General features: G+C 46.4%; 1 protein-coding gene across 1 annotated transcript; it reads left to right on the top strand.

Annotated features, from left to right (window-relative positions):
• The first annotated feature begins 266 nt into the window (after window positions 1–266).
• On the top strand, window positions 267–9,337 carry LOC144496061 (uncharacterized). The gene is made up of 2 exons (XM_078217019.1): window positions 267–399; window positions 7,824–9,337. Exon 2 carries the CDS (start codon window positions 7,867–7,869, stop codon window positions 8,764–8,766), a length of 900 nt encoding a protein of 299 aa, XP_078073145.1. The 5' UTR covers window positions 267–399; window positions 7,824–7,866; the 3' UTR covers window positions 8,767–9,337.
• Window positions 9,338–13,264: the final 3,927 nt, after the last annotated feature.

Below are 13,264 nucleotides of genomic sequence, written 5' to 3'. Positions count from 1 at the left end.
TAAATTGACCCTGGTTTTGGAGGAATTAGCAGGGTAAATATGTGAGGTTGGGGAATAGGGTGGGATTGTTGTCAGTGCAGGCTCGATGGACCAAATGGCCTCCTTCTGTACTGTAGCGATTCTATGATTCAGCAGTTTATTTATAGTTTATCCCTGCAAGAGCTACTTAATTAATTGAAATGGAAAGACTATCTTGAGACAACAACAACAAAAAAAAACAAGTGAGTAATGTGAGTGATCTATTTGTATATCAGAAGTTCCACCACTCTCACATCAAACCAAGTGACAGAGGCAGCTGCTTCTGAAATTTGGTCTCACTGAAACTGACCTCGTCAGCAGTTACAAAGTGCTCTCAGTGTGTTGTACGGAGTTCGACACCAGGACCTGGATTTATTAGTTGTAAGTACATGCATTGTGTTTCGAAAGTTGACATTGCAGCGCTTAGTTTTATCAGGATTCAAACTCCGCTTGGAGCAACACAAGCATCGATTCGATGATCATTAAATATCCCAACATTACCGTGAAATCAAACCCAATCGTGACCGGCCAGTCACAGCCTTAAAGTGTCCAACCTTGTTCAATTATCTCTGCATGTTAGAATCATGGTACGCATGTGAAAGTTTCACTTAAAGTCTGGAAATGAATGCACTGGTTTTGGGTGCGGCATGGTGGCACAGTGGTTAGCACTGCAGCCTCACAGCCCCAGGGACCCGGGTTCGATTCCGGTCTCAGGTTGCTGTCTGTACAGAGTCTAAACGATCTCCCCGTGTCTGCGTGGGTTTCCTCTGATTTCCTCCCACAGTTCGAAATATGTGCTGGTTAAGTGCATTGGCCATGCTAAATTCTCCCTCAGTGTACCCGAACAGGCGCCGGAGTGTGGCAACTAGGGGATTTTCACAGTCACTTCATTGCAGTGTTAATGCAAGCCAACTCATTTATTTATTAGTCACAAGTAGGCTTACATTAATACTGCAATGAAGTTACTGTGAAAATCCCTTCATCGCCACACTCCGGTGCCTGTTCCAGGTGCACTGAGGGAGAATTTAGCATGGCCTGGCACTGTGAGGCAGCAGGGCTAACCACTGTGCCACTGTGCCACCCTCGTGACCGAATAAATAAACTAAACAATGAAACAATGTGGTTGACGGAAGCGGAATATGTCAGGGTAACACAAGACAGACAAGGGTGGAGCAGGGCGGTCAAAATCTTCTGGGAAGAAACTGGCATCAATGAATGAAACAATAAACAGGATCACAACTGGCTTCTGTGTGTTGGAGTGAACAGTTAAGATGCTATATTGTTTTACAGTATTCTGCTTTTTAATGCTGTGTAGCCTGATAAAACCGATATGTGATGAAAGTTGACACACCAGTGGTGATTTTCCCATGAGTGTCAGGCTCTGATTGGAAACCGGCGTCAAACTCTCCAGCCGCGCCGCCCAGTTTTCACTCCAAATCTTGAGCCTCTCTGCAAATAAAATATCAGTGGGCGGGGCTTACTCTGGCAGGGCAGGGCGGGGCCTGATAGTGCTGGCCAGGTCAGCACCTCAGAGATTGTGGCGCCATTTTTAAATCGCGCCCCCGATCAGTCAAACAATGACGAGACAGAGTACAGGAATGAGATAGAGAATCTGGTGAACTGGTGCGATGACAATAATCTCTCCCTCAATGTCAACAAAACAAAGGAGATCATCATCGACTTCAGGAAGGGTAGTTGTCCCTGTCTACATCAATGGGCTCGAAGTCAAAATGGTTGAGTGCTTCAAGTTTTTAGGTGTCCAGATCACCAACAACCTGTCCTGGTCCCCCCATGCCGACACTATAGTTAAGAAAGCCCACCAATGCCTCTACTTTCTCAGAAGACTAAAGAAATTTGGCATGTCAGCTACGACTCTCACCAACTTTCACAGATGCACCATAGAAATCATTCTTTCTGGTTGTATCACAGCTTGGTATGGCTCCTGCTCTGCCCAAGACCGCAATAAACTACAAAGGGTCGTGAATGAAGCCCAGTCCATCACGCAAACCAGCCTCCCATCCATTGACTCCGTCTACACTTCCCACTGCCTCGGCAAAGCAGCCAGCATAATTAAGGACCCCACGCACCCCGGACATTCTCTCTTCCACCTTCTTCCCTCGGGAAAAAGATACAAAAGTCTAAGGTCATGTACCAACTGACTCAAGAACAGCTTCTTCCCTGCCGCCATCAGAGTTTTGAATGGACCTACTTTGCACTAAGTTGATCTTTTTCTGCACCCCAGCTATGACTGTAACACTACATTCTGCACTCTCTCCTTTCCTTCTCTATGTACGATATGCTTTGTCTGTATAGCGCACAAGAAACAATACATGTGACAATAATAAATCAAATCAAATCAAATCAAAATCACTGACAGTGAATGGCCCTTAGACCTCTCCCACCCCCACACACACACCACAGACGCATTACGGATTTTCGTTTGGGAGGTTGAGTAGGTTGGGCCTGTATTTATTGGAGTTTAGAAGAATGAGAGGCGACTTTATTGAGACATGCAGCATTGTGAGGGGCTTGGCTGGTGAGATACTGAGTGATTGTTGCCCCTTGTAGGAGAGTCTAGGATCAGGGGGCACAATCTCAGAGTAAGGGGTCGCCTATTTAAGACAGGGATGAGGGGGAATTTCTTCTCTCAGAGAGTAGTTAATATGTCGAATTCTTTACCACCCGAGGGCTGTGGAGGTTGGGTCATTAAGTATGTCCAAGGCTGAGAAAGGCAGATGTTTAATCAGTAAGGGAATCAATGGGTACGGGAATAAGGCGGGAAAGTGGAGTTGTGGATTGTGATGTCAGATGGCATTGAATGAGGAGCAGATGGGCCGAATGGCCAATTCTGCCCCTTTGCCATATGGTTTTATTATGGTCCAAGCAAAGTGAGGTTGGGCAGCTGGGCACAAACGGCCCCCACTCCAACAACTGGATTTCCGTAACCCTGTTTATTGGGGGAAATGGGATTTCCACTGTGCTTTGGGTGAAGACTGTGAAACAGTACTTTTCTCAAGAAATTATTGACAAGAGACTCTTGTGATTCAGAATCTGGTGCCTGTATAAATGCAGCATGTGAGATACTGCCTCCAGATAATTACTCCCCAACCTCTTAATTTCTTACTCACATCCGGTGACATGCGAAGCAGCCAAAACACGATTTTAAGTCTGTCTCCAAAGCTGATTTTTCCCTGGAACAGGTCACTGGCCTGTCTCCAGAAGCTATAGCTTGCGAGGTGCCATTCTGCATCAAGCATGGCTGAGCAGGAGTCTCTTCCATTCTTACTGCCTGCTCTCGGCATATTGGAAGGGTTTATAGGTTGATATCAACCTATGTGGTCCTGTTCTGTATGCAGCTTCAGAGGCCATCAAGTGCTGAAGTGGAACTTGGACTGGCATCTTCTGGGTCAGATGTAGGGACACTATGCACTGCATCACAAGGCCTCTTCACTCCTGAGAGTAGGTCAGAGAACCATCCACTCTCAATTGTTTTGGGACTTCTTTTGGAATTAAACAAGAGGAAGAAATCTGGTGGACTTGGGTTCCCTCCGTTTTCTGACCCTCCAACCCAGTGGACTTTAGCCACAATTGCATAATGCAAAATTGCACAATATCTACCCACTGAAATCTACCATCAACTGATTCTTTTTTTGTTCATCCATGGCACATGGGCGTCGCTGGCTGACCAGTATTTATTGCCCATCCCTTGTTGCCCTTGAGGAGATTGTGGTCAGCTTCCTTCTTGAACCGCTGCAGTCCCTGATGTGTAGGTACACCCACAGTGCGGTTAGGGAGTTCCCCAGGATTTTGACCCAGTGACAGTAAAGGAACAACAATATAGTCCCAGTCAGGATGGTGAGTGACTTTGAGAGGAACTTGCAGGGGACACCGGACTCTGTGCTCTGCGGGCTGTTCCCAGACACACATACCGAGACAAACATCAGCTGTTACTGGAAGATCATCAACTCGGTGAAAGACGCACTGCGGTTGCCTGAAACTTGTTGGCCTTCCCGTGCAAGGAGTTGTCTTCAACTGAGCGTTGCAGACTGGCACATTCCAAAGCCCAGGACTATGTGCCGAGGGGCACACTGACATTTGGGGCAGCTGCCATAGAGGTGCAATGGGAGCTGTTTAAGACCTTTCAACCATCGTGAACTGAGGGAAATGGAATTGTACAGAACCCCCTCGTGCTGAATGGCTCACATTGAATGTATAAGGTGAATAATACCTGGATCACAATTGTATTGAAGCACCTCAGAGTGCAACATGATGTTCGTAGAGGGCCTGAATATTATTGCACTTTGTGTGGTGGCCATTTTGAAATGTTTGTAATGTCCTTTCAGATGTTTTATGAAATATTTTTGCAAAAAGAAAGAGGAACGTGCAGGTGGTGGCGATCCCATGTGTTTGCTGCTGTTCTCCTTCTTGGTGGCAGAGATTTGGAAGGTGCTGTCAAAGGAGCCTTCACCAGTTGCTACACCTTGGCCTGAATGTTGAACCCTGCCATCCGGAGCTTCGGTGGGCAACACATGCCTGCCGACCCTGACAGACCCGCTGCCATTCCACAAGCTAATGAGCGGGGAGGAGTTCCCGCCTTGGAGAGCTGTGGGCCAATCAGATTGGTTGACATTTATCCAGCCTAACCAGACACAGCGCTGCAGTGGCCGGGAGAGGTACTGCTGCCACGTGCCTGGCCTCAGTGTTGGGACATGGAGACCAGGTAAGTGGGAGGGGTCCCGGAGGGAAGGGTAGGGAACTCCTGGGGTGGGAGGGGTTGTGAGGGAGGCAACTGGATTATTTGGGGATTGGATCAAGGTGAGTGGGGAATGAGGAAGTCTAGAGGTGTCTAGTCCTTGAGGGGAGGATGCCCCCAATCAGCGGGGGGGCTTTTGATAGAAGTGTTCTTCCTCTCACTTTCCTGCCCGAGATTGAGATGTTAGATTTTTTTCCATTTCCCACCCTGAGCTATCCAGCACTCGCCAACTTAAAAACTGAGGCTTGGCAGGTAAAGGCCCTTAATTCGAGCTGTCTGAGGCACTGCCCGCCCCACTATAAAATTACATCCAGGTTGGGGCGGGTGAGATCTCGGGGGAATCCCATCCATGCACTTTCACACTCCCCACACCTCCAAACCCATCATGGGGGGAGAATGTAAAGTTCAGGCCCTTGATGCAATTAACGCATTGAGATAATTTTCATTATTAACACATTTAAAGATACAATGAGTTAACCTGCTCTGAAATCAAAGATGAACATGACTGTGGTAGGATGATTAATAGGAGGGTTTTATGAATAATTTGACAAGTTTTTTTCTATGATCACTGGCCTGGATTTGATTTCCCGTAATAAAACATGGGCAAAAGTGCTGACCATGCCAGTGGTGTTCATGTTGCATGAAAGAATTAAAAAAGAATTCTGTTTCGATGAATTTTCCCAAAAGTTGTGAAATTAACTGTTCAAGCTACCTTACCCTAATGACGTCTTTAAAGGTCCCTCTAGTTTTTAGGTGTTTTAGGAGAGCTTCAAGTTTTCATGTGTTCAGATCACCAACAACCTGTTCTGGTCCCCCCCATGCTGACACTATAGTTAAGAAAGCCCACCAAAGCCTCTACTTTCTCAGAAGACTGAGGAAATTTGGCATGTTAGCTACGACTCTCACCAACTTCTACAGATGCACCATAGAAAGCATTCTTTCTAGTTGCATCACAGCTTGGTATGGCTCCTGCTCTGCCCAAGGCCGCAAGGAACTACAAAAGGTTGTGAATGTAGCCCAATCCATCACGCAAATCAGCCTCTCATCCATTGACTCTGTCTACATGTCCTGCTGCCTCAGCAAAGCAGCCAGTATAACTAAGAACCCTACACACCCCGGACATTCTCTCTTCCACCTTCTTCCGTCGGGAGAAAAATACAGAAGTCTGAGGTCACGTACCAACCGACTCAAGAACAGCTTCTTCCCTGCTGCCATCAGACTTTTGAATGACTCTTGCATTAAGTTGATCTTTCTCTCCACGCTAGCTATGACTGTAACACTACATTCTGCACTCTCTTGTTTCCTTCTCTGTGAACGGTATGTTTTGTCTGTATAGCGCACAAAAAACAAAAAATGATGGCTCGAGGGGCTAGATGGCCTACTCCTGCTCCTATTTCTTATGTTCTTTCTTATGTAATACTTTTCACTGTGTGTTAATACATGTGACAATAACAAACCAAATCAAATCAAAAATCAAAATCCTTTTCAGAAATTAACCTTTGAGATGTGTAGTTTAAGATAGGGGCCAAAATTTTACACTTCCCGGGTGCGTTATGGCCACTTAAGGGTCTTTCTTGCCCAGTCTCACATTTTAGGCTGGAGTGTTTCACTGTATTTAAGTGGCATTGATCAATGTGCAATGTGATGACTCTATCTGCTACTTGAAGCAATGAAGCTGCTCCCAGTGAGGCCCAACCAACAAATTATCATAGCCAAATAGAACAGAACTCTGAGCAATAACACAAATAACAGCTCTTCCAAAGCTCTAAAATTCTTCATTTGTGTGCAAACGTTTCTATTTGGCTACCTCTATACCTTTTCCCATCATGTTGACTCCTTTCTATCATTCTGCTTCTAGCTGGTGTGACCCCTTTGAGAGGGGGGCTGGGGGCTTGGTTTGACAATTGAGTCCCCAATGCTAGCTAATGTGATGAAGATCAGGCTGTGGCACCCCCAAGCTCCTCAGCGGGGCGGGGAGATGCGGAGGTGAGGGTGGGAGGTCAGTGGACATCTCTGTGATGTGCTCTCAGGCTCCTCAGTTAAGTTTATTTATTAGTCACAGGTAGGCTTCCATCAACACTGCAATGAAGTTACTGTGAAAATCCCCTAGTCGCCACTCCGGCGCCTGTTTGGGTCAATGCACCTAACCAGCACATCTTTCAAACTGTGTGAGGAAACCGGAGCACCCAGAGACACGGGGAGAAAGTGCAAACTCCACACAAGCCGGGAATCAAACCTGGGTCCCTGGCGCTGTGAGGCAGCAGTGCTAACCACTGTGCCACCGTGCCGCCCACAGCAGTTGATGCTAAGCACTGTGCCACCGTGCCGTCCTCAGCAGTTGATGGGGGCTGGTTGTTGTTGGTGCAGGTTGTAAAGCGGTGTGATTAGGAACACCACCTCCTGCAAACCGTGTCCAACTCACACGCCATCCTTCACTGTTGCTGGGTCAAAATCCTGGAACTCTCACCCTAACAGCACTGTGGACGTAACTACATAGATTGCAGAATTTCAAGAATGCAGCTCACTACCGCCTTCTCCAGGGCATTAGGAACGGCCTTGTCCACATCCCTGAACAAATAGTAGTTAAATATCCTGATGCCCAAGATCTTGAGTATCCCCATTTGTCTAATCTCTTCCATTAGGCAGTCCATATGTGGGGGTCATACTACACTGTCAGCCCAATGCATGGATTTTGGCATTGATGAGAGATATAGAGACTGGCATAATGGCAGCAATTACCGGGCATTGCAACACAGACTCTCACGCATTGCAATGCAACCTGAAGGCTTGTACATCTTGCAATGTTGTCTGCCCTATGTACCTCGCAGATCACTCTGCAGTCACCATCATAAATTGACCCTCCAGGCTTCAGCTCCCTTATCCACCGCCTTTCCAATGATTCCTTGTGATAAGTGCTTGTAGACGAATGGCAGTGTGCGCCTTGGAATGCCACCTGCGGGATATAAATGGTATACACGCTGACTACTCGATTAGCCTGACTGACCTTGCTTGCTGCATTGTATAAAATCTCGAACACTGTCTACTTTTACAGGTGGCCATTGACAGAACTCGTGTGGGAACCTGAGCCGTTAAGGATGGGAATTTGTGTGTCAAAGAATGTCTCAAAGGAAGAGCTGAGGAAATCGATTAAAAGACAAGGAGCAGTGCCTTCAGAAGAGGAAGATGCACTCTTGGTCGCTGAGATGAGGAGTCAATTGAAGATGGTTTATGGCCACAACTCTCTGGGGCTAGCGATGATGGAAATGACCGAAATCCCTAAAATCACTTGGCAGGTAACAGAAGTAGAAAAATTGAATGTGTCGCATAATTCCCTCCTGAGTATTGATCCTGGCATTGCCAGCCTTCAGAATTTGATCATTCTAAACTTGCTGGGAAATCAGTTGGCGACTTTGCCAAAAGAAATTGGAATGTTGAAGAAACTGAGGGTTCTGTTTGCTGACTGGAATTGTCTCAAGGAAGTCCCACAAGAACTGAGCCAGTGCAAAAAACTCCAGGTCCTCAGCCTCTCGTACAATATGATCTCGTCACTCCCTGAGAGCTTGGAGGAGCTCAGGAAGCTGGAGAAGCTCAACTTAAGCAACAATCGCTTCGCCCAGTTGCCCGCGTGTGTCTACCGGATGAGGAGGTTAACCTTCTTACACGTTGGCTGCAACAAAATTGAAAGCCTTTCCGAGAGTGTGGGCCAACTGGAAAACATGAGGGTCTTCATCGCAGAGAAAAACAAGCTTCGGTTCCTGCCCAAATCCATCTGCTTGCTGAGGCCCCTCAAGCTGCTCAACGTAAACAACAATGAGATTGAGAATCTCCCCACAAACCTCCCCATGCTGACTGAGTTGGAGAGATTGGCCTACCACTCACTCGATACAGGCCTCCATGTCAAACGTAACCCCCTCACCAAGCCACTGCCGGACCTTATAGAAGAGGGACTCGAACCTCTCTTTGACTACTTGAAACCCAAACGGAGCAATAAATAAGAACTGGTTTCTTTTTGAGCTTCTGAATGTTCATGGTTTGGAGGCCTTGAGAACAGAATTCGGTTTGCTGTTTGCTCATACACTTGCCCTACATATCCATAGAATCTATAGAATCCTTACAGTGAAGAAGGAGGCCATTCGGCACATTGAGCCTGCACTGACAATAATCCCACCCAGGCCCTATCCCCGTAACCCCATGTATTTACCCCGTTAGTCCCCCTGACGCGAAGGGGCAATTCAACATGTCCAATCAACCCAACCTGCACATCTTTGGCGTGTGGGAGGAAACCAGAGCACTCGGAGGAAACCCATGCAGTCAGTGGCCCGAAGCTGGAATTGAACCCGGATTCCTGGCGCTGTGAGGCAGCAGTGCTAACCATGCCACCCCTATTGTCAACAAACAACTTACAAAACAACTTTCGGTGTTAATTTTAGATAACACAACATGAGTTACAACATGTGTGTATCATGTGCATGCATCAACGGTGCTTAAGAACATGAATCATGCCCTAGAGAGGTAAACATACCCTGTATATACTTTCAGAATAAATTCAAAACAGTTTTTCTTCAATTTAACGTACCTTATTTATTTTGAGGTGTTGTGTTGTTTTTGCAAAATATTTTTGGTGAATACTTGAAAGTGTTTTCAGTTCAGGTTTCCATCATTCCTGTTTTCCACCCGAGGCGCTGATATTTCTTGTACACCCCTATAAAATGTGACCAAACACCTTTGTGTTCCGCATGAGAAAATATTTGCACCCATCTTCTTCTCAGCTATGACCGGGCAGCAACATTTTTGATAGACCAATGTGTTATTTACATGTACATCTTTCTTAAGCGGGAGGGAGAGTGGCAGTATTGAATAGCAGAAGATTACGGTGCTGGAGATAAAGGGTGTCTTTGAGGAGTCAATGACAGAATCTTTTTATAAAATTTGCTCACAGGATTTGTGCGTCGCTGGCTTGGCCAGGATTTATTGCCCATCCCTAATTGTGCAAAGAACAAAGAAAACAAAGAACAAAGAAAGTTACAGCACAGGAACATTCCTTTCGGCCCTCCAAGCCTGCACTGACCATGCTGACCGACTGAACTACAACCTCCTACCCTCCCGGGGACCATATCCCTCCATTCCCATCCTATTCATGTATTTGTCAAGATGAGCCTTAAAAGTCACTACTGTATCCACTTTCACTACCTCCCCTGGTAATTGCCCTTGAGAAGGTGGCAGTGAGCTGGTTTCTTGAACCGTTGCAGTCCATATGGGTGTAGGTACACCCATGGTGCAATTAGGGAGGAAATTCCAGGATTTTGACCCAGCAACAATGAAGGGATGGTGATATTTTTCCAAGTCAAGGTGGTGTGAGGCTTGAAGGGGAACTTGCAGGTAGTGGTCTTCCCAGGTATCTACTGTTCTAAGTGTTAGAGGTCATGGGTTTGGAAGGTGTTGTCGAAGGAGTCTTGATGAGTTCCTGCAGTGCATCTTGTAGATTGTACACACTGCTAACATTGTGCAACGCTGATGGAGGGAATGAATGTTGAAGGTGGTGGATGGGGTGCCAATCAAGTGGGCTGCTTTGTCCTCGATGGTGTTGAGCTTCTTGAGTGTTGTTGGAGCTGCACTTGTTGAGGATTACCCAAAGAATGCACGGTGAGTACTCAAATCTTTCAAGTTTTTTTATTCACCTGCAAGCAAGGAGAACAGACACAGTGAACAGTGAATTTCACTATGGTGTTCTGTCGATTTATACAGATAGTTAGCAGTTATAGTTAATTACAGCAAATGAGAAATGAGCAACTTTTAAATCCTTCATTTGCATATGTAGTCCACCAATCATAGCATAGCTTTTTGCCCTTTCTTATCCAATAGAAAACCTAATGGAGGTGTATAAAATTATGAAAGGCATAGATAGGGTGAACGGTGGGAAGCTTTTTCCCAGGTCGGTGGTGACGTTCACGAGGGGTCATAGGTTCAAGGTGAGTGGGGGGAGGTTTAACACGGATATCAGAAGGACGTTTTTTACACAGAGGGTGGTGGGGGCCTGGAATGCGCTGCCGGGCAAGGTGGTGGAGGCGGACACACTGGGGACGTTTAAGACTGATCTAGACAGCCACATGAACGGAGTGGGAATGGAGGGATACAAAAGAATGGTCTAGTTTGGACCAGGGAGCGGCGCGGGCTTGGAGGGCCAAAGGGCCTGTTCCTGTGCTGTACTGTTCTTTGTTCTTTGTTAAAACCATCTCCTTCACCAGCGTAATTATGTCAACATATCTTGTTATTTGGCAATTGTTATGGTAACTTGTCTTTGTTTTCATCCTGTGTCCTAGCCTGGAATGCAGTGTTTATGAACTGATGCAAGGTTAGATTAGTCTCTTATTCTGAGTACGTCAGCACTGGCTTCACTGAAGGCCGAGTTGGCTAATAATCATTTTTCATCACTTAACAGAGTTATTTGTCATAACTTAATTTCCACACACCCATCCAGGTAAGGATTCCGTGATACTCTTGACTTGTGCCTTGCAGGTGGTGAACGGGCTTTGGGGATGAATTACTGACTGTATAATTCCCAGCCTCTGATCCGCTATTTTGTTTTAATTCATTCGTGGGACATGTGCGTCGCTGACTGGCCAGCGTTTATTGCTCATCCCTAGTTGCCCTTGGAGGGCAGTTGAGAGTCAGCCACATTGCTGTGGCTCTGGAGTCACATGTAGGCCAGACCAGGTAAGGACGGCAGATTTCCTTCCCTGAAGGACATTCGTGAACCAGATGTGTTTTTCCGACAATCGACAATGTTTTCATGTAGATTTCAGTAGATTCTTAATTCCAGATATTTTTATTGAATTCAAATTCTACCATCTGCTGTGGCAGGATTCGAACCTGGGTTCCCAGCACATTAGTTGAGCTTCTGGATTAATAGTCTCGCGATAATACCACTAGGCCATCGCCTATGGTCGCCACAGTATTTACATGGCTGATCCAGTTCAGTTTCTGGTCAATGGCAATTCACAGGATGTTGATTTGGTTGGAATTGAGAAACAGTAGAAGTTTATAATTAAGTATGTAAGGAGAAGCAAAACTATAGAGTATGTGCAGCAGCTCAAGAGGGAAGACCCCCATTTCAGAACCCAGGAGGTGGAAAGACTATCAGCGAGGCAAAAAGTTTAACCTGAGCATGGCGTAGTAGATCCCAAAATCCCAAATTCAAACATCCTTCCACAGAAGTCTTGCGTCACAAAGAAAGCAAAAGAATTTTCAAATGGAACATTTAAGTTGTGAAGAGAGGTTGGGGAGGCTTGGGTTTCTTCCGTTGGAGCAGGGAAGACTGAGGGGCGACCTGATCAAAGTGTCCAAGAGTATGAGGGACAGGGACAGAGTGGATGAGGAGCAGCTATTCTCCTTAGTTGAAGGGTCAGTCACAAGGGGACATAGGTTCAAGGCGAGGGGCAGGAGGTTTAGGGGGGGATGTGAGGAAAAGCTATTTTACCCAGAGAGGGGGTGACGGTCTGGAATGCGCTGCCTGGGAGGATGGTGGAGGCGGGTTGCCTCACATCCTTTAAAAAGTATCTGGATGAGCACTTGGCACAGCATAACACTCAGGGCTATGGGCCAAGTGCTGGCAGGTGGGATTAGGTGGGAGTTCAGGTGTTTCTAATGTGTCGATGTGGACTCGATGGGCTGAAGGACCTCTTCTGTGCTGTATGATTCTATGATTCTATGAAATACTTGATCCAGAAGAATGGAAACAAATTTAAATATGGGCACCACGGGCTTCCCATCACTGATCTCCAATCTAGAAGAAAATTGTGTTGTTGGAATGGATAGTCTAGTAACATCTTCAAGACTCAGTACCAATTTTGAAACTCAGCTGACTCAAAGGTATTTTATTTTCATTTGATTTAATATTGTCATATGTACTGGGATACGGTGAAAAGTATTGTTTCTTGCGCGCTATACAGACAAAGCATTCCGTTCATAGAGTACATTGGAGAGAAGGAAAGGAGAGAGTGCAGAATGTAGTGTTACAGTCATAGCTAGGGTGTAGAGAAAGATCAACTTAATGCGAGGTAGGTCCATTCAAAAGTCTGACAGCAGCAGGGAAGAAGCTGATCTTGAGTCGGTTGGTACGTGACCTCATACTTTTGTATCTTTTTCTCGAAGGAAGAAGGTGGAAGAGAGAATGCCCGGGGGGCGTGGGGTCCTTAATTATGCTGGCTGCTTTGCCGAGGCAGCAGGAAGTGTAGACAGAGTCAATGGATGGGAGGTTGGTTTGCGTGCTGGACTGGTCTTCATTCACGACCCTTTGTAATTTCTTGCGGTCTTGGGCAGAGCAGGAGCTTAGGAGAGGAGGTGGAAGAGAGTGGGTGAGATTTTATGGCCTCGCTCGGGCAAGATCGTAAAATCCCGCTTGAGACCAATGGAGATTTCCGTTCTGGGAATCTCGCCCGCCCCAGGTTTCAGCCAGTATGACCGGGGTGCGCGGGGTCCTTGATTATGCCGGCT

The sequence above is a fragment of the Mustelus asterias genome, chromosome 7, assembly GCF_964213995.1.
Source record: "Mustelus asterias chromosome 7, sMusAst1.hap1.1, whole genome shotgun sequence".
Lineage (NCBI taxonomy): Eukaryota > Metazoa > Chordata > Chondrichthyes > Carcharhiniformes > Triakidae > Mustelus > Mustelus asterias.
Note: the sequence above shows the minus strand (reverse complement) of the source record. Positions and strands in the feature narration are given on the sequence as shown.